This window comes from Cetorhinus maximus, chromosome 6, assembly GCF_964194155.1.
Source record: "Cetorhinus maximus chromosome 6, sCetMax3.hap1.1, whole genome shotgun sequence".
Taxonomy (NCBI): Eukaryota; Metazoa; Chordata; class Chondrichthyes; order Lamniformes; family Cetorhinidae; genus Cetorhinus; species Cetorhinus maximus.
This window is the reverse complement of record NC_135884.1, coordinates 13277213-13303833: the sequence shown is the minus strand read 5'-3', so window position 1 is coordinate 13303833 and position 26621 is coordinate 13277213. Positions and strand designations below refer to the sequence as shown.

The following is a 26621-nucleotide window of genomic DNA, read 5'->3' as shown; positions in this document are numbered from 1 at the left end:
AGGAAGGATTTTTTTTTTCCAAAAATACACTTTATTCGTAAAATTTGTAAAAGTGCATTCCAAAATGTTTCAAATTGAATATTACAAAAAGTGCAATAAAATTCAACCTTTCTCCATCCAACATGTTCCACTCTGAGGTGCCTCAACACAATTTCAGTATTCCTGATATTTACAATATATATTCCATGTCAGGCATAGAGCCCAATAGGTTCTACATGGTTTCCATCCCCACGATTTACTGTGACTGAAAGGCCTTAGACTGTGACCTTCCCCCATTTGCGCCTCTGCCCTAAGTTTTAGTGTGTCCCCAGCACGTAATCGTTGATCTTGGGAAGTGCCAGTCTGTAACACTTGGTCATGGACAACTCTTTGCACTGAAGGACCAGCAGGTTTCAGGCAGACCAAAGAGCAGGTTTCACTGAGTTGATATACTTTATTCATAAAATTTGTAAAAGTACATGACAGAACATTTTGACCTGAAAATTACAGAAAGTGCAATAAAATTCATATTGTCTCCACACAGCATGTTCCACTCGTAGATGCTTCTATACAATTGTAATTCTCTTCATATTTACAATTCTATTTATATGTCTGGGGGAAAAAGATCTCAAATTAAAAAATTACAGAAAGCGCAATAAAATTCAACTTTCCTTCATGTAATATGGACCTCTCCATGAGGCGCCTCAATACCCTTATATTCGTAAAGCACATTCAGTGTCAGGCATACAACTTATCCCACCCCTTGGTGTACCATGGCTGAAATGACTTAGACAGCGACCTCTCTCCATTGCGCCTCAAGGCAGTTGCCCCAGGATCTGACAAGGTTGGCTCTTCTCACCACCCACCCAATAGGCATCAAGTAAGGAGGGTCAGAGGGCGGGCTGATGCCAGGCATCTTTATAGTCACTACTACTATAGCATTATGGAAGCAAGCCAATCACTTAGCCATGGCTAAGATGCCTCTTGACAAAACCCTCCTAAGATGATATTGCTTTAACTAGGTTGGTACAATCTACACATAATTCAAAGTAAATTTATTCAAATTATCTAATAATGCAAATGGCACAATATTACTTACATTGATTAAAATTGAATTACTGGACGAATTAGTGCAAAATTAGAAAGCAAATTTGAATCACTAAAAGTAGAATAAATCCTTCCATTTCTACATTTGGGTAATGGAGTCCAATTTAAGAATGCAAGGAGAAACCCAGGATGAAAGAAAAGGCCAGTCAGGTGACTGGAACCCATTTCTCTGATAGCAACTTCCGACAACCAAACTGAGAGCGGTTAGAACGTGGAACCTCACTACCACAGGTAGTGGTTGATGTAAGGAGCATAGGTGCCTTTAAGGGGAAGAAAGCATACATGAGGAAGAAAGCAATAGAAGGATACACTGATAGATGAAGATGGGTGGGAGGAGGCTCGTGTGGAGCTTAAACACTTACAGATACCAGTTGGGCCATATGGACCATTTCCATACTGTGAATTCTATGTCATTCTTTATAATGTGTAAGTTTGAACTGCCCTGATGTTTACATTGTTTCTGCATTGCCTGATAGATTTTTACACAATGTTTTGGTTCAGATACCCAAACTATTCATAGCTAATGGTGGAAAATCTAGCCCTTAATAAAATTCTCTTGTCAAGGCTCTTTTTGGTCTTATTATTCTTTTCTCGTTTCAGCTCTGGGTGAATAATGTGGAGTACTTCATTGGCTATGTCATCTACGTCGACGAAAATGCCCAACCAATTGTGGGAATTATCATTGGCACAATTGTGTTTTTGTTGGCAGTAGTGATTTTGGTAGCTGTGCTGGTGATATACAGGAAGAAAAGTAAAGGTAAAAAGTTTTTTTTTTTACCTTTTTCTGGCAGCACCGACTTATCCATCACTACCATTCCTGGGTTACCAGCCAACCTCCCATACCCCCCCAGTAGACATGTGGAGAGAAGGGGCAAGAGGCAATTTGCTAGCAGTTTGGTAAAGGGAAAGGGGTAGAAAGATGGAATTAAAAAGCTGGTTTCACTTTCAGTCCTTTTCCCATGACTTATGTATGATGGCAGCCACAGGTGCTGCCAGGTGTGGAGGCTGCTTGTTCAAAAGACCTGCCTTGGTGCTCTGGGTTTTCTAGCTGTTAAAAAAACCCCCCAATAAAACCAAAACCACCCCTCTAGCCCTCACCCCTCACTTCCCCCCACACTCCCCATGCTCCCCATCCATGCCAATGCATGCCAACCTATGCCCTTCATTCCACCCCTTCATGGTCCCCATACCCTCCATGCCAACCTATGCCCTTCACTCCACCCCTCCATGGTCCCCATACCCTCCATGCCAACCTATGCCAGTCTACCCATCACAAGGCCCTTTATAGCCCCATGTCAACATAGTGCCAACTCATGCCAATCCATGCCCCCCACCCACCACCCTTTGCCCATACATCTCCCATTGCCAACTCACCCCACATCCACCATGGGCAGACCTCAGGAGCCATTTTGGGATGAGATAAAATGAAGTTCTAAGTGTCCATTGAGGAGTTCACTATTTTAAAAAAAAAGTCTCATTGATAAAAATCCATTCAATACATTTAAATTCCTTTAAATACTTAAAGCACTTATTCCCTTATGAAAATGACCATCTGTATTCATAGCCCCACATCAAAGACTTTATAATCACTTGGAGATGCCAATCTAACTGTGAATTTACAGGACCCCCCACATGCTAGGTTGTGGAATCAACATTCATGCAGCATTAATCCTGTAATGATAAACCTCAGGCTTATGTCAACAGAAAATAGAGAAAATGCAAACAGTCACAGCAGGCCTTTTTTTTTAAATTAAAGAGTTTGGAGATTTAAATGCCCCGATAGCTTGATAGTTCCAATGAGTTTATCCATTTTTTATGCTCATTCATGTCTACTTTTAACAATCTCACAGGGCTCTTGACCTCTTCCAAAGGCCTCTTGGCCTCTCCCAAAGGGCACCTTACCTATCTGAAAGGGTCCTTTGCCTTTCCAAAAGGGTACCCGACCTGTCCAAAGGCTGGCAGCTTTAGACCTTCTGCTCAAATGTCTAAAGCCCACGAGTCATGTTTTGCACATTCAGCTAATGAAAATTGCACCTGTTTGAAGACTGCTGCCCTTTTACACGTGAAACTGCCTGTGTGAACCATGGATGCGCAGACTACAATCTGTCCCCTTCTACCAGGGGCAGTGCTTCCAGAATAAGGGCTCTAGTGCCATCTTGGCTAAACTGGAGACCCTTTTCTGTCATTGCGAAAATCTGGCCCATAAAGTCATAAGAGTCACTATGGCACAGAAGGAGGTCATTTGGCCCATCAAGTCAATGTCAGCTCCCTGTAGAGCAATCTAGTCAGTCACAAGTCAAGCCAAGCTCTCTTCTCAGCTTATATCCACACACACGTGCCATCCAGCAAGGGATATTAGACAAAGATTAGAAACAGACGCGCTGGCTAGTTAACCAATTTTTAAAAAAAAACCTTTCTCTAATTATGCAGTGTGAATGATGATTGAATGACAGCTGTAGTGCCCTCAGTGCTGCTTTGGCTGAGATTAGCTAATCCAATACAGGTCAGGAATGGAACTTGAAAGCAAAATACCGCGGATGCTGGAAATCTGAAATAAAATACAGAAAATGCTGGAAAAACTCAGCAGGTTAGCATCTGTGGAAAGAGAAACTGAGCTAACGTTTCAGGTCGATGACCTTTCATCTGAAAGCCTCATCATCTAAACCTCTCGGTCTCTCTACCCTCCTGTTCCATTAAGACCTTGAAATCTCCATCTTTGACCAAGCTTTTGGTCACATGTTGTAATATCCCCTTATGTGCCTCAGTGCTAAGTTTAATTTGATTATGCTTCTGTGAAGCACCTTACGATATTCTGAATACGTTAAAGGTGTTATGTAGATACAAGCTGTTGTTTGTTATTTTACAGTTAGACAGCTTTGAAAATGGCCAGGAACATTCCTGAGAGAGTAAGGCCATCTCTTTCCCACCCCAGGATTTTTAATTCTCCCTTCCTCCGACTCCATTACCAACCTGCTCGGGAACAATGCCTCTGCACCTCTCCTCCCCCAACATATCGCTTGTTTTGAACTTTCTTTCTCCTTTGCAAGCCAGTTTGGCTCACTTGGTTATACTACTCCCTTTGAGTCCGAAGGTTATGCTTTCAAGCCCCATTTCAGTAGTTTGAGATCTCCAGTGCCACACTAAGCAGAATTGTAGACCGATGCAACCCATGGGGCAGAATTTTTTGTGAGCGTCCCGGTGTCATCGTGCAGTCGCGTGATATTTCGGTTGGCGGGTGCGCGCGAGAGCCGGTAGCGCGCCCACTGATGATTAAGAGGCCCTACTAAAGCCATTAATGTTGTAAATGAGATGGAGATTTTTCATTGCCTGTCCAACGTTGCAGTTGGCGGGCGGGGTGAATCGGCCAGGCAGCCTTTGCCTTTTTAAAGGAAACCTCATCCAAGGGCGGTGTGAGGTTTCCGATATTAATTTAAAAAAAAATAAAGACGTTTGGACAGAATTTTCATCAACCATATGTGCGGGTGACTCATTCTGATGCGTGGACATTTTTTTTTGGCCTTTTAAAATCTTCATTTATTGCTTTTGGATTCTTTAGCTCTCTGAGGCAGCTCTCTCTGCCTTCAGGGAGCTTTCATTCTGCGCTCCCCCCACCCCACACTGACTTCAGCGCTCGCCCTCCTCCTACCCCCTACCCTGGAAACGCTGAGCGTTTCAGTGCGCCTTTCACACTAGCTGTCTGTTAACTGGGCGATCGTTCCCCGGCCAGTCTCGGACCCACCCATTGCGGGCGCCCGTCGAATTAAAAATCCCGCCCATGGTTATGAATCTGGCTGGGGGGAGATGACGTAATGTCACTGGGACTAATAATCCAGAGGCCCAGGCTAATGTTCTGGGGACATGGGTTCAGATCTCACTACTGTTGTGTCTTTATAATGATATAAAGGCACCGCTCGCTCATGAGTGATTGCGTACACAAGTTGTGGGTTCATTTATTAAGCCTAGGCACAGGTATACATGGATATAAAACTTGAAGACACCACTCATCTGGTTCATTAACATATTTTAGGACAGGAAATCTGCCATCCTTACCCAGTCTGGCCTACATTTGACTCCAGACCCACAGCCATGTGGCTGCCTCTCAATTGCCCTCTGCAACAGCCGAGCAACTCACTCAATTCAAGGACAATTAGGAGTGGGCAACAAATGCAGGCTGTGCCGATGAAGCCAACGTCCCATGAAAGAATAAAAAAAGCATGTGATATGTTAAACCAATTGTTGATTTATTATTGGCCCTGTCTGCCCATTTCATTGGTGTAGGTGGGCATTAAAAATCTCACAAAATGATTCAAAGAAAAGGAGGAAATCCTCCCCATGTTTTGACTAACGTTCGACCTCAAGCGATACCACCAAAAACAGGTTGGCTGGTTGTCCATCTCATTGCTAGTTGCGGACTCTCACTGTGTAAAAATGGCTGCCATGTTTGCCTACAAAAGAATCCATAAGACCATAAGACAGAGGAGCAGAAGCAGGCCATTCAGCCCATTGAGCCTGCTCTGCCATCCAATGAGATCCTGGCTGATCTGAAAATCCTCAATTCCACTTTCCTGCCTTTTTCCCATAACCCTTGATCCCCTGACTGATTAAAAATCTACGTCAGCCTTGAATATATTTAACCACTCAGCCTTTACAGCCCTCTGCGGTAAAGAATTCCTCAGGTTCACTACCCTTTGAGAGAAGAATTTCCTCCTCATCCCTGTCTTAAATGGGTGACCCCTTACTGTGAGATTATGCCCTCTGGTCCTAGACTCTCCCACAAGGGGAAACAACCTCTCTGCATCTATCCTGTCAAGCCCTCTAAGAATCTTATATGTTTCAACAAGGTCACCTCTCATTCTTCTAAATTCCAATGAGTACAGGCTCAACCTCTCCTCATAAGAAAATCCCTCCATATCCAGGATCAACCTAGTGAACCTTCTCTGGACTGCCTCCAATGCCAGTATATCTTTCCTTAGATAAGGGGACCAAAACTGTTCACATTATCCTAGGTGTGGTCTAACTAGTGCCTTGTATAGTTTTAGCAAGACTTCCCTATTTTTATACTCCAATCTCAGAGGTATTAAGGGTTACACAACTAAGGCAAATAGATGGACTTAAGCCATGACCTAAGTAAATGGTGGAACAGTTTCGAAACGCTGACTGGCCTACTCCTGTTCCTGTGTTCCTGCCCACATAACAAACACATCACTTCAAAATGATTCACCGGCTGGTAAAGCACCTTGGCCGGTCCTGAAGATGTTAAGGGTGCCCTCTAATTTTTTTTGTTCTTCCTTCCTTATGTTTCCTTGACTTCTCAGTTTTCCTTCTTTAGCCACTGCTCTGCTCCGAGGCATACTGGTGCCTGTCACTCAGCTCCTGGTGTTTTGCACAATTTAATCCAGCTCTCCTGTCCTGGCATCAGACCCATAACCCATATGTTGCCTAGGTCTACAACACTGCTGGCAGCATCGGTGGAGAAGAAAACAGTTGAAGTTTCGAGTCCTCATGACCCTTCGGCAGAAGGGTCATGAGGACTCGAAACGTCAAGTGTTTTCTTCTCCACCGATGCTGCCAGACCTGCTGAGTTTTTCCAGGTAATTCTGTTTTTGTTTTGGATTTCCAGCATCCGCAGTAGCTTTTAGCTTTTTGTTTTTATCTACAACACTGCTGCCTGGCTAAGGAGGCTGGATATACTGCGAGGCGGTTTATGAACCCAGTCTCCTTGGGTCCAAACCAGTCAGTGGCTTTTTGTGGCATTCAAGAATTTTCAGCATGTAATGGATGCAAGATGTTATATCCATTAACTGAAAATGAATCACCCCTTGACATATACATATCCTTTCGACTTCCATTATCTAATTATGATGCATTGTTTTTGGTTCAACTAACGGTTTAATATGGTCTCTTAAGCCAGTTGACAAAAACTATATCTTGTTTTTCAGAGCATGAAGATTTACTGAGCCGTTTGGAGGCCTCAGTGAATATGATATCTCTCAATGCAGTACCACCTGCTCCCAGCGACTACAGAGATTCTCGTAAGTCCCAGTACGAAGTCATATTCTTCACCTCTAAAAAATATGCTTTTAATCTGAGATTTTATTTTAAAATTCCTTTGCAAGTGCAAGGCAGACTCATTCCTCAAGACCGAGCTGCTTTTTAAAAAATTGCCGATTTAAATTTAAGGACCAGCGCCCTGCCAAGTTTGACTCCATTGTCTGCTCTGAAGAAGAGTCGTGCAGACTCCAAACGTCAACTCTGTTTGTCTCTCCACAGAGGCTGCCAGACTTGCTGAGTTTTTCCAGCATTTTCGGTTTCTATTTCAGATTTCCAGCATCCGCAGTATTTTGCTTTTATATTTGACTCCATTGTGTGTTTGTTGGTTGGAGGGGGTGGGTGTCAGAGGGGCAGGAGCTCATGGTTATAGCTTGCTCGGTTTACCCCCTTCCAAAGCAACATCCCCGCTGACGTAACAAGAGCGGAGGCAACTTGCTATTTATGTTTATTTTAAATAATCTTTTTACGTGGTACATTTTATTTGGGAGAGCCACAACCTGGTCATTAATGCTCAGTTAAGGTGCATTGCACTCATGTTTAAAACTCACAGTTGATTTAGCATCAGCTACCATTTGTGGGAGAGAGTTATAAAATTCTACCACCCTTTGTGTGTAGAAGTGTTTCCTAATTTGATCCCTGAAGGGCCTGCCTCTAATATTTAGACTATAACCCCTTAGTCCTACACGAAGTAGTTTCTCTCTATCTACCCTATTCAATTCCCCTTAATATTTTGGGGTAGGATCTTACCTATGGCGGGTGGGCTGGGCGGAAGTGGGCAGGGGTGGGCGCAGAGCCGATCGCCGCCCGTGAGCCACCATTTGGCCCGCCCGGCGTAACCCGCGGCTGGTGGCACGGAGCTGCCTCAGGGAGATTAAGTATATGATAAAAGTTTTTGGAAAATAAAGACAGTGTCACATGAGCTGGGACATGTTTGTGAAGTGTACAACATTTATTTATTAATTGTAGAAAACCTTCAGGAAACCTCACCCCGCCCGTGGATGAGGTTTCCTGGAAAACGCGAAGGCCGCTTGGGCTCTTCGCCTGCCCCGCCAACCTTAAGCTTGGACGGGCAGCGTTGTTAATAAGGTCAATTGCTTTCTTTGTGGCCTTGGTAGGCCGTTGACAGTTCGGCAGGCGTGCAGCAGCCTCTGACGTGCGCCCGCTGAATGCAATATCAAAATGATGCGAAATGATGCGCGATGACGTCGGGATGCACGCCCGACGTCATCTCTCATCATTTTACACGTCGGTGTATTGGGCCCACCCCCACACGCGATGGCAATATTCTGCCCTTGAAAATTTTGATCAAATCACCCCTCAATCTTCTAAGTTTCAAGAAATAACACCCATAGTTCGTACAATCTCTCCTCAGAGTTTAACTCTTGGAGTCCACGTATCATTCTGGTAAACCTATGTTGCACTCCCTCTAAGGCCAATATATCGTTCCTAAGGTGTGGTGCCTGGACTGTCGGTACTCCAGGTGTGCTCTAACCGGGGTTTTGTATAGCTGAAGGATGACCTCTGCCATCTTTCATTCTAGTCCCCCCCCCCCGATATAAAAGCCAAGTTCAAGGTGAGGGGCTGGAGGTTTAGGGGAGATGTGAGGGAAAACTTTTTTACCCAGAGGGTGGTGACGGTCTGGAATGCGCTGCCTGGGAGGGTGGTGGAGGCGGGTTGCCTCACATCCTTTCAAAAGTACCTGGATGAGCACTTGGCACGTCATAACATTCAAGGCTATGGGCCAAGTGCTGGTAAATGGGATTAGGTAGGTAGGTCAGGTGTTTCTCAAGTGTCGGTGCAGACTCGATGGGCCGAAGGGCCTCTTCTGCACTCTGTGATTCTGTGATTCCAACAGCCTTTCTAATAATTTCCTGTCGCTGGTCATGACATATTTTAAAGTTGTATGTACCTGGACCTCCACACCTACAGGTAACTCCTATTGGCTTCAGTGATATTTCTGACTGACCACAACTGACGTACTTGTTGAAAATGAAGAATTTTTTTTTAAATGTGATGTGCTATTTTTCCATTCCTGCATTGGCCCCCATGGAAAACTCCCAGAGGGCGATTTAAAAAAAAAACAACTGAAGCCACCATGAAACAGGAATATTTTGCATTCCATTGAATATTCGCTTCTAGTTTTTTTTTGGCATGATCTATCTTCACGTGGCATTATTTCAGAGAGGGGAAGGATTGTTCTCCTCAATGTCCTGGCCAATATTTAACCATCAACCAAATCACCAAATAAAAAGTAGATTATCTGATCGTTATCTCATTGCTGTTTGTGGGATCCTACTATGTGCAAATTGGCTGCCGCTTTTCCTGCATTACAGAAGCGTTTAATTGGCTGTAGAGCACTTTGGGACATCCTGAGTTTGGTGAAGGGTGCTATATAAATGCAAGCCTTTCTTCTTTTTTTCTTTCATCTGACAATTTGCAAATGCAAAATGGAGCGACCAGGAGCTTTCCCAACAATCCAGCTGTAATTATACACTAAACACTATGACAGAATGATTAGCTGGCAAAGTCACAAAGAATTCCAGCAACATGTCCGAGCAATTGTTTATTTGATAATCTTTGAGAAATGCTAAAGCTGAGAGTATCTGGCCATATTAAAAAAAATATATATTTCTTTTGGTTAGCCCTCAGTCCGACCTCGATGTCCGGGTCAAGTGGAATCACATTTAGAGGTTACAAAGGCAGCAATGATGGTGCTGCAGTCCCGTTGTTAAGCCCTAAAGAAATAAAATCACAGAACCTGAGGCCTGAGCTGCTGGGAGAAGTGAAAGATATTCTGATCCCTAGAGAATGTTTAACCGCCTACATGGACCAGGTGATTGGAAAAGGTTAGTATGTGCTCAATTGTTTATTTATTAACCTTCATGGAACTGGTTTAACTTTTTTCAGGACTGTGCTGTCCAGCAGATTGTCAAATTATAACTTTATCTCCCCAATCTCCCAATGGCTGTGAAGGTCTTAGTATAAATTAGTATGGATCACTTTTAATATGGCTGCATGCATATATAGTCTCTCTCTCTCTCTCTTTCTTTCTCTATCTCATTCTCTCTCCCCACCCCCAGCACCTTCTCTCTCTCTCTTCCCCCCACCTTCTCTCTCTCTCTCTCACTATCTCTGTGCTAGATTTTCCCAATGGTTCTGGGAGAGGGGAGATGGGGAGGTGAGAAATGGAAGCTGGAACTGTTTCCAGGTTCCAAACCCACTGGTGGGGGAAACAGTTACCCATTGGAATTTTCACTGAGGAGCTGCCTTAATTGGCATGGGGACAGGTTCCCTATCCAATTAAGAATGGAGGGCCAGCCCCTCAAAGCTGATGCCTTCCAGCTCTAATAGGGCAGCGGCCTATAATGGGTGACAAGTAACTGAGAGGGTTTTTGCCTTTTTCTTTATATTCGTTCATGGGATGTGGCATCACTGGCTGGGCCAACATTTATTGCCCCTCCCTAACTGCCCTTGTTCAGAGGGCATTCTGAGAGTCAACCACATTGCTGTGGGTCTGGAGTCACATGTAGGCCAGACCAGGTAAAGATGGCAGATTTCCTTCCCTAAAGGACGTTAGTGAACCAGATGGGTTTTTAGGACAATCGACAATGGTTTAATGGTCATCATCAGACATTTAATTCCAGATTTTTATTGAATTCAAATTCCACCATCTGCCATAGCAGGATTCGAACCCGGGTCCCCAGAGCATTACCCTGGGTCTCTGGATTACTAGTCCAGTGGCGATACCACTATACCACCACATGCAACACAGAGGTACCTCATACCAATATTTTTCAATCTTACAGTCAGCAGCCAGGCCACTAAGGAGGAGACCCTCTACAGGGCAGCAATTGGCTGCTCTCACATCCAGGCAACCAGGAAGGGTCTCCAGTGCTGCCTGCAGGCATCTAAACCAGGCCCAATGCGTCCCCTCCCTCCCACAGTGCTGGCATTGCTGCCAAGTCCATTTTTAAAAGTTGGAGAAAGGGCATCACGATTTCAAAGTGCTCTATCCCTCATCTACCTCTTGTTCTAGTCTACTGCTACTTTCAAACTGGAAGGCCTTTGATTGGCCCACCCATTTGAGAGTCCATCCATCGCTTTTCATTGGATGGTGAGCATGCCCTCTGGCAATTAATTGGACATTCCAGGGAAAATCACATTGAGTGCCTGTTTCTCACACAGTGCGGACCACTGACCCACATTTCAGCCTGATGGGAAGCCCACAGGGAAAATCCTGCCCAGTCTATCTCTCTGTATCTGCCTGTTTCTCTCTGTCTCTCTTTCTCTCTTTCCATCCATCTCTCTTTATCGCTATCCAACTCTGTATCATACAAATCCACTTCCTGGATGTATAACCTAACCTCCCGTGCCACAATTTTGAGTCATGCTTTTTATATTAATGCTTCAATAGGAATAACACTGGGGGCCATTTTGACTGAATGATCCTGGAAAGCAGGTGATATCAGATCTGCTGCCCATTGCAAATCTGTCCGGGATTTCATTTGACTCTAATAATGGCCTATACCCAGGCTAGCAAATCATTTTTCTTTGTAGATGCTGATGGATCTCCTATGTATTTGTAGTACTTTCCATTTTGCTGTTTAAATATTTTACTTTTTAAATATTGTAAAGTTTTACCTCTTCCTCATACAGCTTCTTCTGAACTGTAATGAGATTTTGTTTTAAACCAAAAGCTTTGGTATTATTTCTTATTTCCATTATTACTGATTAAACTGAAGAACTGGTCTTAATGGACAACCAAACTAGCTAAGCACAAAGAGGACCTGCATCAGAATTAATTGTTTGTGAACTAAAGAACAGAGCAACCGAATAAAGGCACCTGTTTCCAGCTCCTAGTCTTCACTGTTAAAATAAAATAAAATTTATGGGCAAGCCTTATCTTAAAAACACAGTGGTGAGGTGAAGATAGCACATTTGGCAGCCAACTTCTTGAAGATTGAACTTAACACCTAAAAATCATGTTTGGAGCAATTTGTTATCTTTTGCCTCAAATGCTCATTAATAAGTTAATGTCATGGAACCGTAACCTAAACCAATCAGTGACAGTTCTCTTTAGGGAAAGTAGAAGAGGTAAAGCCGCTTCAGGGTTGACCTCATGGTGACACGCCTTGCAGCGGGACCAAGTCCTGCCCCCTGCTAAGCTACAGAGGTTTTGATTGATTAATTGCCAGTCGTATTCACGAGCGCAGTTACGGTGGGGGGGGTGGGGGGGGGTCCCTAAACCTTGAATCTACTCCTAGGTTTGCAGATGAAGGAGGTCTAGCTATAGAGAGAGATTGTGAGCCCCACTATCAGACAAACAGAGACTCCACTCTTCTGTTTGGTTTCCTGTTTGGTTTGTACAATGAAGGATTACTGTATGTGGCCAACTCCCCAGCTGGCTGCCGAACTGTGAGAAAAGTTAAACAGAATTTTGTTTTATTGAACAATCTAGATGGAGAGACAAAAGTGCATTATTCTTGGTTGAGATTTCAATGCATTGAAACTAATGTTAAAGTAATGAAGCCTCTCTTTGCAGGACATTTTGGTAGCGTTTACCATGGGCTGTACAAAGACCAGAACATGCAAGAAATCCACTGTGCTGTGAAGTCCCTGAATAGTATGTACAAGAATACCACTGGCACACTGTCATTGTTCCGTGGGTCTTTTTTTTTAATCTCTCGGTACTAACTTAATAATTGTTTTAGAGTTTCTTTCCCTAATTTAGCTCTTCTTGTTTCAGACCTCATTTCACATCCAAAAGGTCAGACATTTGACCTGTTTTCTTGTCCTGACACATTTACACTGCAATCTTGCTGTTGAGTTATGCAAGAGTGGTGGTCCAAGGTGAACAAGCAATATTTGGCCTCTGTGCTCTTCCATCTCCCACTCCCGATCAATTTATTTGTTCATATAGCAAAGTGCCTTGTATTCCTTTACCCTGTCAACCTCAATTCCCATCTCCCCATGGCACATCCTGGATGGGCAACTCACCTGACATCTATTGAGTTGCACTTTTACGCATTTAAAATCGGGAGCAAAAATGCCCCCCTTTTCCCTCTTAAACCTACCCTGTTTGCCTACCCTACCCAGTGACTTTAGGACCAGTTACAATCCCCTCATAAACCCTGTGCCTGAGCTGCCTGGCTTGGCACAGACTGGGGATTAAAAATGAGATTCTTGGTCTAATGGTTCAGTGTCATCCTTCATGGGTTGAGTTTTCTTTAAAATAATAATTCATTTACAATGAGACACGCTCAGTGTAACATGGATCAATCTTTCCTCCACTCCCATTTTAGTATTTTTTTCTTCCCTTGGTCATCACCAGATCTCCTGATAGTTCCATTCCATTTTCTAACCAAGGAGGTAGGCAAAAGACCTACATTAAGGCCTCTACAAATGCAACTCGTGAAAAAGTCACCAGACAGTACACAAGTGTGGAGATTGTGTTGCATTCCAATTTCACCTTTCTTCAATGGACTGACTGAGATTGGACAGGCGAAGGGACCCATTGAGACTATAGGTGGAGATTTTAACTCATACTCCAATCACTTACATAGGGTTAAAATCAGGCCTAATTGTTATGACACAGCAGTTGATAAAAGCTGAGTTGTTTAAATCCCAGAGGGAAACTTGAGCAACTGTCATAACCTATATCTTCAATTGGTTTGAATGGTTTATTCAACAAATGCAAATTGCATTTTACCTTTTATTCCTTACGTTGATCTAATTAACATCTCAAAACTACTATACATCAACGCACCCAGACTAGCTGGCTTTAATCCAATTAATCCACACACATAGACACAGACCCTACTACAATTCCAATTTAAAAATAATTTCCAATAACATTATAGACATTAATGCCTCTTTGTGGCACTAATGGCGTCAAAATTCTTGGGGGTTGGAGAAAGTATAAGTCTCATTTCCGCTTGGGGCACCTGGGATGTCATCTGGTGCCTGGCCTGTCTGGAAGTCTGTCTCTTATATTCCATTCTGGGGAAGAGATATTGTGGGCAGATAGTGCCAAATCCTACCCAGCATCCAGGAGATATGTTGAGAGTTTTTAAGTTACAGAGGAAGATCCCATCCTTTGCACCATTGACAATCTAGGATAAGTCTCTTTCAGACCAGGTCAACCCAGAATAAAGCAGTTGACCCTAAAGGGATTCTCTAATCAGACTGAATCCAGTAGAAATAATTTTTTTCTCTTCAGTTCGTTTGATTCTTGTGAAGACCTCACTCTACTTTAGAGAGGCCAATCAGCTCTGGTCAGCATGATAGGCACCCTTGCAGGCACTGACAACCCACTCTGGCTATGCAAATGACCCGACCCCTGCAATTTAGGATGGTGTCTCCACCCTCAGCTCCATACTGTTGCACTTACACTACATAAATAGAGGTACTGAGTACAGAAGCAGTGAAGTTATGCTGACCTTTTATAAAGCTCTGGTTAGGCCCCAACTAGAGTATTGCATCCAATTTTGGTCACCATATTTTTCGAAGGATCTGAAGGTCATTGCGAGGGTGCAGAGGGAATTTACCAGGATGATTCCAGGGCTGAGGGATTTTAACTATAAGGTTAGGTTGGAAAAGCTGGGATTGCTCTTGGAGCAAAGGAGTTTGAGGGGAAATTTGATAGAGATGTACAAGATTATGACAGGTTTAGATTAGGTAGACAAAGGAAAACTGATTGAACAAGGACTAGGGGGACACAGATTTAAGATTTTGGGCAAAATAAACTGAGTGGTTGTGAGGAAGAACCTTTTTATCCAGTAAATTGGATAGGCACTTCCCATATATGAAGCATGGAGATCTCTGGCATTTTATCCGTACGAGAAGCAAGTAATGACTAATTAAACTGTTGCAGGGCTACACGGGTAGAGCGGGGGAAGGGGACTGACTGGATCGCTCTATAGAGAGCCAGCACGGACCCGACTGACTGAATGGCCTCCTTCTGTGTCCTAATGATGCTTAGGTTTCTGCGATACTGGCAGGAGTGGGGCCCCAAGAATTTCCGGGCCATAGAGCGCAAGTCTCAGTCCAACTCCTAGTTGAGGAGGGTTCATTGTGCAGGCACATATAGAATATGCAGAACGCTCACATTTGAATACAAAAGCAAAGTAACATTTCAGTCCGCTTCATGCAGCATCACCGCCCTTGTGTGTTGTGGTTTCTCAATAGGAATTTCAGATGTTGAAGAGGTTGAGCAGTTTTTGAAAGAAGGGATCATCATGAAGGATTTCCACCATGAAAATGTCCTATCTTTGCTGGGAGTTTTCCTTCCTATGGAAGGGTTACCATTGGTAGTGTTACCATATATGAAGCATGGAGACCTCCGGCATTTTATCCGTCAGGAGAAGCGAGTGAGTAATGACCAATTAAACTGTAGCAGTTTAAAGTGTAAAATGATAGGAGGAACAGGGTGATGGCGTGGGTCAGCACACTGCCCTATCATTTTCAGACACTCGGGTAATTTTATCCATAGTGCAAACAATGTGTGGCCAATCTGATAGTGACTGCTTTGCATTATTCTCAGAAATTAAAATCCCCTCCTGCTCCTGGACCATAAAACACCCTAACTGAAGTTTAGTTAGTTTGAAAATCTCCATCCATTTCCCTCCCCCCTATGTGTTCTCGGGGGAAGGTGGTGGCATAGTGGACAAGTGACCCAGGGTTAATGCTCTGGGGACCCGGGTTCAAATCCCAGCTGGTGAAATTTGAATTCAATAAAAATCTGGAATTAAAAGTCTGATGATTATGAAACCATTGCCAATTGTTGTAAAAAACCCACCTGGTTCACTAATGTCCTTTAGGGAAGGAAATCCAGCCTCCAGGTGACTCCTAACTGCTCTCTGAATGAGGCAATTAGGGATGGGAAATAAATGCTGGCCTAGCCAGTGACACCCATATCTCGTGAATGAGTTTTTAAAAAAGTAACAGGGATTCTAATCTATCTATAATGGCATGACTAAGCTAGACAAGAGCTTATTTGGTGTAAGGAGCAGTAACTCTAGTATTTAGGGGTCGCAGCCCTGCAATCTATTATTTGCCTAAATAATGATCTACATCCTAGCCATGTCATTGGGTGTCAACTACCTAATTTCTTCCAATTTACAAATTGTGCTAGGATCATTAGCTGTGTTATTGCATGAGTTGTTGTCACTATGACCATTGACGAGGCACAGATGACAAGGTCCCAACACAGTATATCACAATAAGAAGGGAGGCAGTGGTGCTGGTGTAGTGGTATGGTTACTGGACTGGAAATCCAGAGACACAGGATAATCCTCTGGGGTTTGAATCCCACCACAGTAGATGGTGGAATTTGAACTCAACAAAAATCTGGAATTAAAAGTCTACTGTCCTTATTTGGTCTGGCCTACATGTGACTCCAGACCCACAGCAATGTGGTTGACTCTTAAATTGCCTCTGAACAAGGGCAATTAAGGATGGGCACTTCCCATAAACAAATGAAAAAAAATTAAATATTGCTTTTGAGGACAATACCACAGAGTGGCAGAGTTCAGCGTTAAACATGCAGTATCTGATCTTTGCTACACTGCCAACTACTTTCTATAAGTTTAAGAAAAGATCAAGAGTGTTGCTGTCTATAAATAATGTAGGCTCTGAAAAAGGGGCATAGGTTAGGTCTTCATTGGAACTTGTTGGCTCTCTTGTGCCTTGTAACAAACTCCCAACCACCTGTTAAATTATCCTCCTTGTCCCTTTATACTGATCTTGTAAAGTGCAAGCTGTTTTTTTTTATTTTACAGCTTTCGTGATGTTTACTTTTCAAGAATACATTTTTAAATCACCACTCCACTGAGTCCCTGATCTAAACCAGATGTCTAAGTGAGTTCCAGCTGCCTCATCTTAATAGAAGGGAAGGCAGCTGGAACTCATTCCAGGACAGGCCCCCACACTTCCTATTGCTCAACATAGAATGACAGGAGGAGATGGTAGTGATAATGCTGCTGCACTAGGAATCCTAACACTGTGGGGTCATGTGTTCAAGGCCCACTACAGCAGCAGTTGGAATTTGAATTCAATTAATACACAGGAATTTTGCTTTTTTTAATTCATTCATAGGATGTGGGCACCCCTACCTGCCCTTGTTCAGAGGGCATTTAAGAGTCAACCACATTGCTGTGGGTCTGGAGTCACATGTAGGATTCCCTAAAGGACATTAGTAAATGGGTTTTTATGACAACCATTTCATGGTCATCATTAGGCTTTTAATTCCAGATTTTTATTGAATTCAAATTTCACCATCTGCCATGGCAGGATTCAAACCCAGGTCCCCAGATTCCCCCTGATTCTCTGGAATATTAATCTAGTGACAACATCACTATGCCACCGCCTCCCCTGATTGAAAGCTAATCTCAGTAATGGTGGCTATGAAACCATCATCAATTGTTGTAAAGACTTATCTGGTTCACGAATGTCTGTTAGGGAAGAAAATCTGCCATCCTTACCATGTCTGGTCTACATGTGATTCCAGGCCTACAGTAATGTGGTTGACTCTTAACTGCCCCTGAAATGTTCAGTCCAGGGCAATTGGGGATGGGGATGGGCAACAAATGCTGGCTTTGCAGTGATCCCCAACATCCCATGAAAGAATAAAGAAAATAAAGGATATAGGACTACCAAACAGGAGCTCTGGCTCCAAGCCTCGTCAGGCATAGCAGACGTACGGTCTAGGGAAAGCAGCAGGAAAGAGATAATTTAAAAAAAAATTGTGTTAATAATAGCCAGTTTGGATTGGCATTGATGGAGGATTACAGGCAGGTCCTCTGTATCTATTGAGTTTTGATCCTGATTGCAGATGTTTGTATTTTTCCCATTTTATGTGCAGAATCCAACAGTGAAAGATTTAATAGGCTTTGGGCTACAGGTTGCCAAGGGAATGGAGTACCTCGCACTAAAGAAATTTGTTCATAGAGATCTTGCAGCGAGAAATTGCATGTAAGTACATTAGTAAATTATCACGTTGAAAGCCCATTGTACAGGGAGAGATTATGAGTGATTTACGTTTGATTTTGTAGTCCGCTTTCCTTAACCTCTCTAGCATATCCTTTTTTACATTCTCCCTGGTGGTTAAAGTTTACAAAACGATTTCACTGAGAATACAGCATTCAACGCTATATCTTTCCTAAAGCAAAATTAACACAGTACTTCCTTCAGTAACTAGTCAGTAAAGGCACTGCCAAGGACAAATCCTGGAAGACTCTTTGTCTGTACTGAGTTAGCTCACCTTGTTGAGTTCTGAGTTTGGCTGCCTTCAATTAACCACAGCATCATTGTCCAGGAGAGGGGAAAATCAGCTCTAGGTTACTGTTGAAAGATGCACATGCCCACATATGGCAAGTACACAGCATTAGGCTCGCACAGATTTTAGGCTCGCATAATTTTGCTTTAGGAAAGATATAGCGTTGAATGCTGTATTCTCAGTGAAATCGTTTTGTAAACTTTAACCACCAGAGAGAATGTAAAAAAGGATACACTAGAGAGGTTAAGGAAATCACATATGCCTTCGCTGATTGAATAATTTGCCACCACTTACTCCTGAGGCTCCTTGTTCAAGTGAGTAGAGTAGTAGAGGCCAGTGAGGAACCAGATGTCCAGCAAAGATCCTTCACTTTAGGACACAAAGAGAGAAAATTAGCTCAGGAATAAAGAAATGATGAGTAACCCTTTCAAAATAAATTTTATTTATTGCAGTTATCACTTTTGCACATGAGATTAACATCAAATAGTTGGCCTGTGGTTAGTGCAGTCAGTTTTAAGGGGAGATGGTGGCAGAGTCGCAATGCCGTTAGACTAATAATCCAGGTTAATGCTCCTGGTAACAAGGGACATGTGTTCAAAACCCACCAAGGCAGCTGGTGGAATTTGAATTCAATTAACAAATGTAGAATATAAAGCTAGTCTCAGTGATGGTGACCATGAAACGATCATTGATTGTCATAAGAACCTATCTGGTTCACTAATGTGCTAAGGAAATCTGCTATCCTTACCTGGTCTGGCCTATGTGTGACTCCATATCCACAGCAATGTGGTTTACTCTTAATTGCCGTCTGGAATGGCCTGGCAAGCCACTTAGTTCAAGGGCAATTAGGGAGGGGCTACAAATGCTGGACTTGTCAGTGATGCCCATGAAAAAGAAAGTTGGGTGGAGGGCTCTGAAGTTTGACAAGGTCAAGCTATATACATTAAAGAAAGACTTGCATTTACATTTTTCATGACCACCGGGTGTCACAAAGCACTTTACAGTTAATTAAGTGTTTTTTAAAGTGTATTCACAGTTGTAATGTAGGAAAAGCGGCAGCCAATTTGTGCACAGCAAGCTCCCACAAACAGCAATGTGATAATGACCAGATAATCTGTTTTTGTGGTGTTGACTGTGGAATAAATATTGGCCAGGACACCAGGGATAATTAAGATAAAAGCAAAATAATGCGGATGCTGGAAATCAGAAATCAAAATAGGAAATGCTGGAAAAACTCACCAGGTCTGGTGGTATCTGTGCAGAGAGAAACGGAATTAACGTTTCGAGTCCATATGACTCTGGCTCTGAAGAAAGGTCATATGGACTTGAAACTTTAACTCTGTTTCTCTCTCCACAGATGCTGCCAGGCCTGCTGAGTTTTTCCAGCATTTTCTGTTTTTACACCAGGGATTATTTGCCTGCTCTTCTTTAAAATAGGGCCATGGGATCGCCTGCACCCACTTAAGAGAGCAAATGGGGCCTCATCTGAAAGACAGCACCTCTGACAGTGCAGCACCCTCTCAATCCTGGCAGTGAAGTGTCGGTATTGATTTTTGCACTTGGGTACTGGGGAGTTGGTTAGCTCAGTTGGCTAGGTGGGCTGGAGTGTGGCGTCGAATGATGCCAACAGTATGGGCAGGATTTTTACCTTGTTGGGTGGGCCCGGAAGCGGCCGCAAAATTGACTGCCCCCCGCGATCAGGCCCTGACCGTGATTTAATGCTGGCTGGCCAACTAACATCCAGCCAGCGTGAATCGCGCGCTGAAACGCTCAACGCTGCCTGGGTTGGGGGTGGGGGGGCTGTGGTATGGTGGTGGTAGAAGGGCAAGCATGGAAGTTTGCACATGCACAGAGGTGAAGGCTCAGTGAAAGCTCCCTGGAGGCACAGAACTGCCTCAGGGAGCTGAAGATTTTTAACGTTAAAAAAAACAAGTGGAAAATGAGGAAAACATGTTCCCCTATGTGACTCTGTCACATGAGCAGGGACCTGTTAAAAATGAGTTTTAAAAGTTTTTTTTTAAATCACGGGTCGAAACCTCATCCCACCCGTGGACGAGGTTTCGCAAAAATGCAAAGGCCGCTTGGCCTATTTGCCCGCCCGCCAACCGTAAGGTTCGACGGGCAGGGAAAAATTACATTAAATTTAATTAATTAATGGGCTTAACAGCCCTCTCAAAATTGTCAGCGGGCGTGCTGCTGACTCCCGCGCACGCCCGCTGACTGAAATATCGCGCGATGATGTCGGTACTCTCGTCCAATGTCATCGCGCATTATTTTTCTCCCGTCTGGGTTGGGCATGTGCCCAATTGACGAGGGAAAATTCTGCCCTATGGGTTCAAACCCTATACCAGCTCTGCTAGTGCATTGAGGCCTGTCTCCTTGCCTTGCCCCATGCTGATGTGGAGTGGTGCCCTTCAGGCCGTATAACTAATTGTCTCTCTCTAACGGACAGAGAGGGGGGGAGTCTGTGGAAAATTACCTGGAATGGGACTTAAACCTTGACGACTGAGAAATAAAAATGCTACTAAATGAGTCACAGCTGCCATGAGCGATCAGTAATGTGTCTTTCAGCATCAAATGCCTGAGTACAGGTATTGGACACATTTCCTGTTCTGTTGATCACTCTCAGGTGAGATAGCTTGTCCAGGAAAGGTAAAAGCTGATCAGTTTTTTGAAAAGGGATATGGATGGGATTTCTTTAAGGACTGACCATTGAGATTCCCCGTTTATGGAGTGAGAGGTGATCCCCTTTGTTGACTTGTGCTTTGCTTGGAATTCTTTAGGCTGGATGAGTCCTACGTGGTGAAGGTGGCAGACTTTGGAATGGCGCGGGATGTGCTGGACAAAGAGTATTACAGCATTCAAGACCATCGGAGAGCCAAATTACCTGTGAAATGGATGGCACTTGAAAGTTTGCAGACTCAAAAATTCACCTCTAAATCTGATGTGGTAGGTTTTCAGATATTCTGTTGGGCACTTCTATTATTGTCATCCTGTAATAGTAATTCCTTATTTCATAGAATAACATGGCTGGGTGTAAAGCTTTTATTTTCTTTTATCCTTGGGTTTTGCCTCACCAGGCTGATGATTTGATGTATTCAGGCTTGCACCAGTGCTACTCACCCACCAGTACTGCGCTGCGGAGGGATGAATGACTGGCTTTTCCTCCATTCGATGCTTCCTTAGGCTGGCATAATTGAAATGATCAATGTGCTGTGTCTTGGGATGTTTTACTACATTAAAGACACTATACAAGTGCGAGTTTAGGGGAGACTGTGGCATAACGTTAATGTCACTGGACCAGTAATCCAGAGGCCTAGGCTAATGCTTAGGGAATATGGGTTCAAATCTCACCATGGCAGCTGGTGGAATTTATATTCAATTAATAAAATCTGGAATTAAAAGCTAGCCTCAGCAATGGTGACCCATGAACATGAATTGTCTTAAAAACCCATCTGGTTCACTTACCTGGGCTGGCCTACATGTGACTCCAGATCCACAACGGTGTAGTTGACTCTTAACTGCCCTCTGAAATGGCCCAAGAAGCTACTCAGCTCAAGGGGCAATTACAAACCTACTGGAGTTTTTTGAGGACATTAACTAGCAGAATTGATAAGGGAGAACCAGTGGATGTGGTGTATTTGGATGTTCAGAAAGCTTTTGACTAAGTCCCACCATAAGAGGTTAGTGTGTAAAATTAAAGCACATGGGATTGGGCGTAATATATTGGCATAGATTGAGAATTGGTTAGCACACAGGAAACAGAGAGTAGGAATAAACGGGTATTTTTTGGAGTTGCAGATGGTGACTAGTGGGGTACCGCAGGGATCAGTGTTTGAGCCCCAGCTAGTCACAATATATATCAATGATTTGGATGAGGGAACCACATGTAATATTTCCAAGTTTGCTGATGACATGAAACTTAGTGGGAATGTGAGCAATGAGGAGGGTGTTAAGAGGCTTCAAGGTGATTCAAACAGGTTGAGTGAGTGGGGAAATACAGATGCAGTATAACGTGGATTAGTGTGAAGTTATCCACTTCATTCGGAAAAACAGAATGGCAGTGTTATTTAACTGGTGATAGATTGGGAAATGTTGATGGACAAAGGGTCCTGGGTGTCCTTGTCCACCAATCACTGCATGCAGGTGCAGCAAGCAGTTAAGAAGGCAAATGGTAAGTTGGCCTTTACTGCAAGAGGACTTGCGTACAGGAGCAAGGATGCCTTACTGCAGCTGTAGAGGACCTTGGTGAGATCACACCTGGAGTATTGGGCGCAGTTTTGATCTCCTTACCTAAGAAATGATATACTTGCTTTAGAGGGAGTGCAGTGAAGTTTCACCAGACTGATTCCTGGGATTGCAGGATTGTCGTATGAGGAGAGATTGGGCCGACTAGGCCAGTATTCACTGGAGTTCAGAAGAGTGAGAGGGGATTTCATTGAAACGTATAAAATTCTGACAGGGATGGACAGACTGGATGCAGGGATGATGTTTCCCCTGGCTGTGGGGGAGTCTAGAACAAGGGGTCAATGTCTCAGGATATGGGGTAAGTCATTTAGGACTGAGATGAGGAGAAACTTCTTCACTCAGAAGGTGGTGAACCTATGGAATTCTCTACCACTGAAGGCTGTGGAGACCAAGTCACTGAATATATTTACAAAGGAAATAGATAGATTTCTAGACTCTAAAGGTGTCATGGGGTATTTGGAGGGTGTGAGAGTATGGCGTTGAGATAGAGGATCAGCCATGACCATATTGAATGGCAGAGCAGGTTCAAAGAGCTGAATGACTCTGCTCCTATTTTCTATTTTTCTAATTAGGGATGGGCAACAAGTGCTGGCCTTGCCGGTGATACCCACATCCCACAAAAGAATAAATAAATAAATAGGCTGTTTGTTCTTGCGTAGGGGATCAGCGCTGTGAGCTGTGTCCTTTCATCATGATATAGAAATGAGCTGGACGTTTGAGACTGAAGCCAGGGCTGCCTCCTGACAATGTTTTATGTTGTACAGTGTGCTTCTCTTGCAAAGTAGTTCTGTGTCACACACTATTCCTCAGTTGAAGTTGTGGGTGGACGAGCTGCTTCCAAGCCTCCAAAACTGGGAGCAGTGCAAAAATGATTTTTGGAGAGTGAGAAGAAGAGAAGCATGATCTGTACTTTTCCTCCTGGCCCTGCTAGGAATCCAGTGCACTCCATGGGCATTACTACTGTTGCTTGGCGACTGGAAAAATTCTATTTTTATTACATGAGATTGCATGGTTTTTTTTACTGGTTTGTTTTGAGGATTCCAATTCCATCCATTCTTCTATGAAACCACAAACCTATTGACGTGCTATTTGTAGAACTTAGTAAAGACCAAAATATGTCGTGAGCAGTGAGTATGACTGCACATTCACCTACACTCCGATTATATCATAGTTAGAGCCTAGGGCCAGGATTTCCCCCCACCGTCGGGGGTGAAGTTGAAGGGCGGGCGCGCACAGGCGCGGGGGGGGATCCCAAAATCGCATGCACACGAAAGAACGCGCTTGTCTCCCTGAGGCTAAGTGCTGCCTCAGGGAGGTCGGCTCCAAACGTAAAAAAGCTAAAAATAAAATTTCCCTAACATGCCCCCTCATGTGACACTGTCACATGAGTTGGGTCATGTCCATAATTTTTACAAAAGCTTTATTAAAATTTTAAAAAAGCTACATGAAATCTCATCCCGCCCATGGATGAGGTTTCATGCTTTTTCTAATTCCCACCGGGGCTCCTGGCCTGCCCGCCAACCTTAAGGGCAGCTCCACTAATTAGTTTAATGACTCTGTCAGTGGCCTCAATTGGCCATTGATAGGTTGGCGGGCGCGCAGCTGATTTTGCTGAGCCCCCGCCTACCGGAAAATTTAAATAGGGCGCGGTGATGTTGGGAGTTCTGCCCGACGTCACCGCGTGTCATTTTACGCGTCGGCGAGCAGGACCCGCCCCCTGCTCACCGACGGGAAAACCCTGCCCTAGATGTGGGACACAATTAGTTTGCAATTCATAGAAACATGTAAAATCTGGAGGCTGGGAGAAAACTGTTGGCAAGTCTGGTCTGTCTTTATATACGACAAATGCCCAATTTGACCTCAGAGAGATGGAAGCTACTTACCCCTCAATTCTCCTTCGTTCGGCTCTTCGAAAGACCCATCACTTCCCAGCGAAGTAATCTGAAACCTATCCTCTTCAACTTATAGTTGTGCTCCTTCATTTTGCTTAATCGACTGAAGCTGTGCAGAAAACGTTTGTGTAAAATTCCATAGTGAACCATTTCGAGACATCATTAACCTAGTAGTCAACTAGATGGGATGGGTCTATAACTATTCACATAGCACTTACAGGACTTTTGCACAAATATGTTAACTGACACCTTACCAGAAGAGATTAAACCGGAAACTATATTTTTAATCACACTGTAGAAAATTGGATGAATGGCAAAGGGTAAGAGGATCGAACCTCATTGATATCATGCACACCACTGGAATCCATCTTTATTGAGTGTGACTTTGTGTAATTTCTACGGCTATTTACAGGTTTATTTGTTGCTATTGTTATATTTAGTGGTCCTTTGGAGTGCTGCTGTGGGAGCTGCTAACTCGAGGGGCACCGCCCTACCCAGAAATAGATCCTTACGACATTACAAGATACTTGTTAAAGGGGAGAAGGTTACCTCAGCCAGAATACTGTCCGGATGAACTGTGAGTGTTTTATACATAAGAACATAATATAAGAACATAAGAAATAGGAGCAGGGGTAGGCCATTCAGCTCCTCAAGCCTGCCCCTCTCTCTCTCTCTTTCCTTTCAAAACTGAAGGCTCATTCCAAGAGATAAACACTGAAATGACCAGCCTGGATCATTAATTGGTTGTCGGCTTCCAGGGAACGTGCAGCACCCGCCTACCCCCATTCCCAATCTGACCCCGAGAAAGTCCCCACGAGATACACGAAATGGGAATGTATCGGTGAGCAGATCTGATGAAGTTTATGGCTATTTTCCAGCCACCAACCCCCCCAACCTCCCCCCCCCCTCCCATCCTCTAACCCTGTCTCCTCGGTGACGTGAAAATCCAGCCCGTTATCATTATTTTTAAGTCTGACACTGATTTGCTTCTATTTCTCCATGAGAAGTGCTCCCACTCGCATGCCTTTCATTCTGACTTCCGTCTTGAAGTTGAATCTGTCAAACGTGGGGCAAAGGTGAGAAGGGGGAAGTGCCTTAAACTTTGCCTGCACTTCTTTAAGCTGCAAACAGTGTGGAAAATGCTGCCTCCTATTGGTCAATGAGCCTTCAGCTGTAACGGTGGAAACTTGCACAGAATAATTCATGAGTAATGGAATTGGGAAGGTTTGGTAGAAATGTGGTGTGACTGCTCCATTACACATCATTCCCATTGAGAAACCCAAATGATCTAGCGTGACAATGTGACTCAGCGGCCATGCTTTATTTTAACAACCCTCTTCCTCACTCAGGTTTGACATTATGCTGCGTTGCTGGGATCCAAATCCAGAAATGCGTCCGAAATTTACTGAAGTTGTCTACGAAATCGAAATGATTCAATCTATGCTGAAGGGAGAACATTACATCAACTTGCAAGTAAATTACGTGAATTTGGAGAGCAGCCAGCCTTATCCGGCAATCGACACTACTGACGACGAACTAGACCTGGATTCAGACTGATGACATTTTGCTGCACTTGCTGCTAAATCTATTCAAAACATTGACTTGAATTTCAGAAGGATGCTATCTTTAAACAGTGGAAGGTCATTCCTGCAATTAAGTTACCATTTCTCCATCAGTGTTTTCCCTCTGCCTCTGCTAATTCCTGTGGTCAGTGCAATCTGCAGGAGAGGACTCGGGTCTCCTGAATTGTTAATACATCTTTGCAACCGAGAGTTTTGTCCATAAACAACCCTGTGCAAACAAAGGCAATGATGATTTCCTTTTTGTCAGTGTAAAGGCTAGTGGTTTTTTTTTATCATTACCAGCAATAGCTTGTACTTATATGGCATTTACAGGGGCATTGTCCATAAAATTTGACACTGAGCCACATAAGGAGATATTAAGGTAGGTGACCAAAAAGTTGATCAATGAGGTAGGTTTTATGGAGTTTCTTAATGTGTTGGTGGGGGTGGGGGTTGGGGGGGGGGGGGGGGGGGGCGCTGTGTGTGTGTGTGTGTGTGTGGGGGGAG

At 43.7% G+C, this 26621-nt stretch overlaps 1 protein-coding gene across 1 annotated transcript in view; it reads left to right on the top strand.

The window, feature by feature from the left end:
- Positions 1–26353, top strand: part of mst1rb (macrophage stimulating 1 receptor b) — a 131462-nt gene extending 105109 nt beyond the window's left edge. The window contains exons 13-21 of the mRNA XM_078543199.1: positions 1687–1843; positions 7026–7118; positions 9780–9983; positions 12680–12760; positions 15325–15506; positions 17999–18108; positions 21196–21361; positions 24993–25129; positions 25902–26353. Of these exons, the coding sequence (XP_078399325.1) occupies positions 1687–1843; positions 7026–7118; positions 9780–9983; positions 12680–12760; positions 15325–15506; positions 17999–18108; positions 21196–21361; positions 24993–25129; positions 25902–26109 (1338 nt within the window). The 3' untranslated portion in view covers positions 26110–26353. The remainder of the gene's footprint in view (positions 1–1686; positions 1844–7025; positions 7119–9779; positions 9984–12679; positions 12761–15324; positions 15507–17998; positions 18109–21195; positions 21362–24992; positions 25130–25901) is intronic.
- The last annotated feature ends 268 nt before the right edge of the window (positions 26354–26621 follow it).